Source organism: Chaetomium globosum, genomic scaffold, assembly GCF_000143365.1.
Source record: "Chaetomium globosum CBS 148.51 scaffold_4 genomic scaffold, whole genome shotgun sequence".
Classification (NCBI taxonomy): Eukaryota; Fungi; Ascomycota; class Sordariomycetes; order Sordariales; family Chaetomiaceae; genus Chaetomium; species Chaetomium globosum.
In genome coordinates, this window is record NT_165979.1 from 1973403 (window position 1) to 1976749 (window position 3347).

Genomic DNA, 3347 nt, shown 5'->3' on the forward strand with positions numbered 1-3347 from the left:
GCCCAAGAGAGAGCAGCAGTCGCGAGGAGAGGTCAAGACCCAGGCGCCGACGGCGGGGGCCATGCTTGAGCAAAACAAACGTCCGAGAGGCGCACATGAGGGCAGATCACGGAAAACCCGCAGAAACAACGACGGAGCCGGCGCCGGCTGGGGATAAATATCTGCATGGACTACTTCGTACCACCAATGACCTACCGGGTGCTTCGTACAGTCAGCACCATCAGCCCTCCCCCTGATCCCCGCTGACGTGAATTTTCATTTGCCATGCTCTGCGAGGCTCCGTGTCGGTGCGGCACAGGGCGGTAACCGCAACCATGATGAAACGTCAACTCTGCTCGGGGAGGGGGAGGTTGCATGATCTGCCAGGCTAGAGTCTGTACTGTGTAGTGTAGAGTGAAGTCTGTTGAGCTGGCATTTTGTCCTTGTTAGTCGCTTGCCTCTGCGCTCCCACGTGGTTCCTTCACACCGAGAAGACCGGGCATGAACAAGCAATGAGCGAGGAAGAACCTTGCTCTCGCCAATGCTTAAAATGCCTGAACCGTTGAGTCCGGCACCACGGCACCAGCCATCCCTGTCTCCATGGCGAGTGGGTAAATGAGCATCGATGATCTGACCAATCCACGCTGCTTTTCTCCCCCAAGGGTTTGGCGGGAACTGGAGGCGCAGCGTGTTTAGCGGCTCTCGGCAATGACGTCTCAGGGGGTCAGCCGAGAGTTTTTCCTTTTTGTTGTCAAGAGGAAGTCTACGGCGGACCTCTAAATGGGTGTTTACTTGTAGCTATTCCCCCTGGATGCTCCAAATCAGCGACCGGCTTCCAAGATTCAGAATGCTCGTCGTCAGGAGAAGAGGCTTCCTCACTTTGTTTCCCGCCGCGGCGATCCTGCTGTTCTTGGTCTTTTATCTCCGCCCGGATGTCGTGACGCTACCACGGCTAGAGGATGGAGGGCGGCCCGGTGCTGGTCGGGAAGATTCCTTTTGGAGCAAGGTCCCCCTCCATTATCCGCCCGACTCTATCCGGCCGCTACCCACTGGGCTGCCGGTCCAATACCCCCCCATCCAGACCACCACATTCCCCGCAGAGGAGGACCAGGCCGCCCGCGGCCGGCGTGTGCAGCGCCAAAAGGCCGTCCGAGACGTCTTCGCCAAATGCTGGGCGTCGTACCGCAAGTTGGCATGGGGCGCCGACGAGCTGACCCCCGTGTCGGGCGGCCGCAAGGACCCCTTTGGAGGATGGTCCGCCACGCTGGTCGACTCGCTCGACACGCTGTGGATCATGGACATGAAGACCGAGTTCGACGAGGCCGTCGCGGCGGCCGACGGCATCAACTTCACCCACACGGCCGTGGACAGGGTCAACGTCTTCGAGACCAACATCCGCTACCTCGGCGGCTTCCTCGCGGCCTTTGACCTGAGCGGCGACAAGCGGCTGCTGGGCAAGGCCACCGAAGTCGGCGACATGCTGTACAAGGCCTTCGACACGCCCAGCCACATGCCCATTACTCGGTGGGACATGCGCGCCGCCATCAAGGGCGCTAAGCAGGTCGCCAGTGAAGGCCTCATCGCCGAAGTGGGCACCCTGTCCATGGAGTTTACGCGCCTCTCTATGTTGACGGGCGACCCCAAGTGGTTCGACCTGGCGCAGCGCATCACCGACGACATGGCCGCCCAGCAGGACTCGACCGCCGTGCCCGGTCTCTGGCCCCTGAAAGTGAATGGGCAGAAGAGGATCTTCAACTCAGGCCCGGACTTCACCCTGGGCGCCATGGCCGACTCGGCATATGAGTACTTGCCCAAGATGTCGGCCATGATGGGCGGGCAGCTGCCCATGTATCAGACCATGTACGAGAAAGCTATGGACGCGGCTACAAAGCACAACCTGTTCCGCCCCATGACGCCGACGAATGAGGACATTCTTATCGCGGGGGATGTCCACGCTAGGGAAAATGGCATGGAGTTTGAAGCGCGGGGCCAGCATCTCACCTGCTTCTTGGGGGGGCTGATGGCGCTGGGTGGGAGGCTCTATGGCCGTGAGAAGGATGTAATTGCGGGGAGGAAGTTGACTGACGGTTGCGTATGGACATACAAGGCGTTTCCCCAGGGTATCATGCCCGAGTCGTTCGTCACGGTCTCGTGCCCGGCAGGCGATGCGTGCGAGTGGGACGAGGGTGTCTGGAAGAAGGAGGTTCTCCGGAAGGCCAACAAAGACACCGACGGTCCAGAGAGCAACGCCGAAGCCGAGGTCATCATCAAGAAGCAACGGCTTCCCCAGGGGTTCACCGCCGTCTTTGACCGGGCGTACCTCCTGCGCCCGGAAGCCATCGAGAGCGTCTTTGTGCTGTACCGCGTCACTGGAAAGGTGGAGCTGCTGGAGGCGGCGTGGGACATGTTCACGGCCATCGACAAGGCGACAAGCACCGACCTGGCCAACTCGGCAATTCGCGACGTCACATCAACGGATAAGCCCGAGGCGAAGGACTCGATGGAGTCGTTCTGGATGGCCGAGACGCTGAAATACTTTTATCTCATTTTCAGCGATCCGGAGCTGATCAACCTCAACGAGTATGTGCTCAACACGGAGGCCCATCCCTTCCGGCGGTTGTTGCCCAGCCCATAGTGTTGCCGCAGCCCATAGATCTGTCGTACATAATATCATTGCCGGCTCTCCGGCTTGTTTTGCTTTGCACCATTCCACAGTGCTGTATGGTGTTGCAACCCTCCCATAATGCCGAGCGTAGATATCTCTACCACCACCACTCTTTACCCCCCCCCCCTCCCCCCACCTCTTCCCTTCTCGGTCCCATTTGTCGAGATTTCGCCCCAAAATGCTGTTCTCCCTCGCTAAGAACTGGGAGTTTCGGCACCCCGAGAAGGACGACTCCAAGTTTCCGCCTGTCAGCCAGTTCCCCAGCAATGTCCACCTAGACCTGCAACACCACCCCCTAATCCCGGACGCCTACATCGGAAAGAATGAACTCGCCCGGCAGTGGGGGGCGAGGAGAATGGACTTATCGCACCAACTTCGCCGCCCCAGCGGACCCCGAGGGTGCCCAGACGGTCTATAGCTGTTTCCCAAATTCGACACTCCTGCCGGGAGTACTCAATGCCAACTACCATTCTTGGAGTTGAAACATGTTCCTTCCCACATGGTCCACGCGACTACCAGGAGCACCAGCCGAACGAGCTTGCACATCACCTTTCGACAGCGTCTACGAACGGGGGTGCGATCAAGCCCAAGAAGCATCGGGTACCACAAGTGGGGGCTGCTTGAATTGGGGAATGTCTCTCGGCTGCCCGCACCGAAGGCCGATCCCACCTGCGTAGATCGGGCTGCCCCCCGTAATGAACAC

General features: G+C 59.6%; 1 protein-coding gene across 1 annotated transcript; it reads left to right on the forward strand.

Annotated features, from left to right (window-relative positions):
- Positions 1-826: 826 nt before the first annotated feature.
- Positions 827-2614, forward strand: CHGG_04351 (uncharacterized protein; the record flags this gene model as incomplete). The annotated part of the gene is made up of 1 exon (XM_001223564.1): positions 827-2614. One exon carries the CDS (start codon positions 827-829, stop codon positions 2612-2614), a length of 1788 nt encoding a protein of 595 aa, XP_001223565.1.
- Positions 2615-3347: the final 733 nt, after the last annotated feature.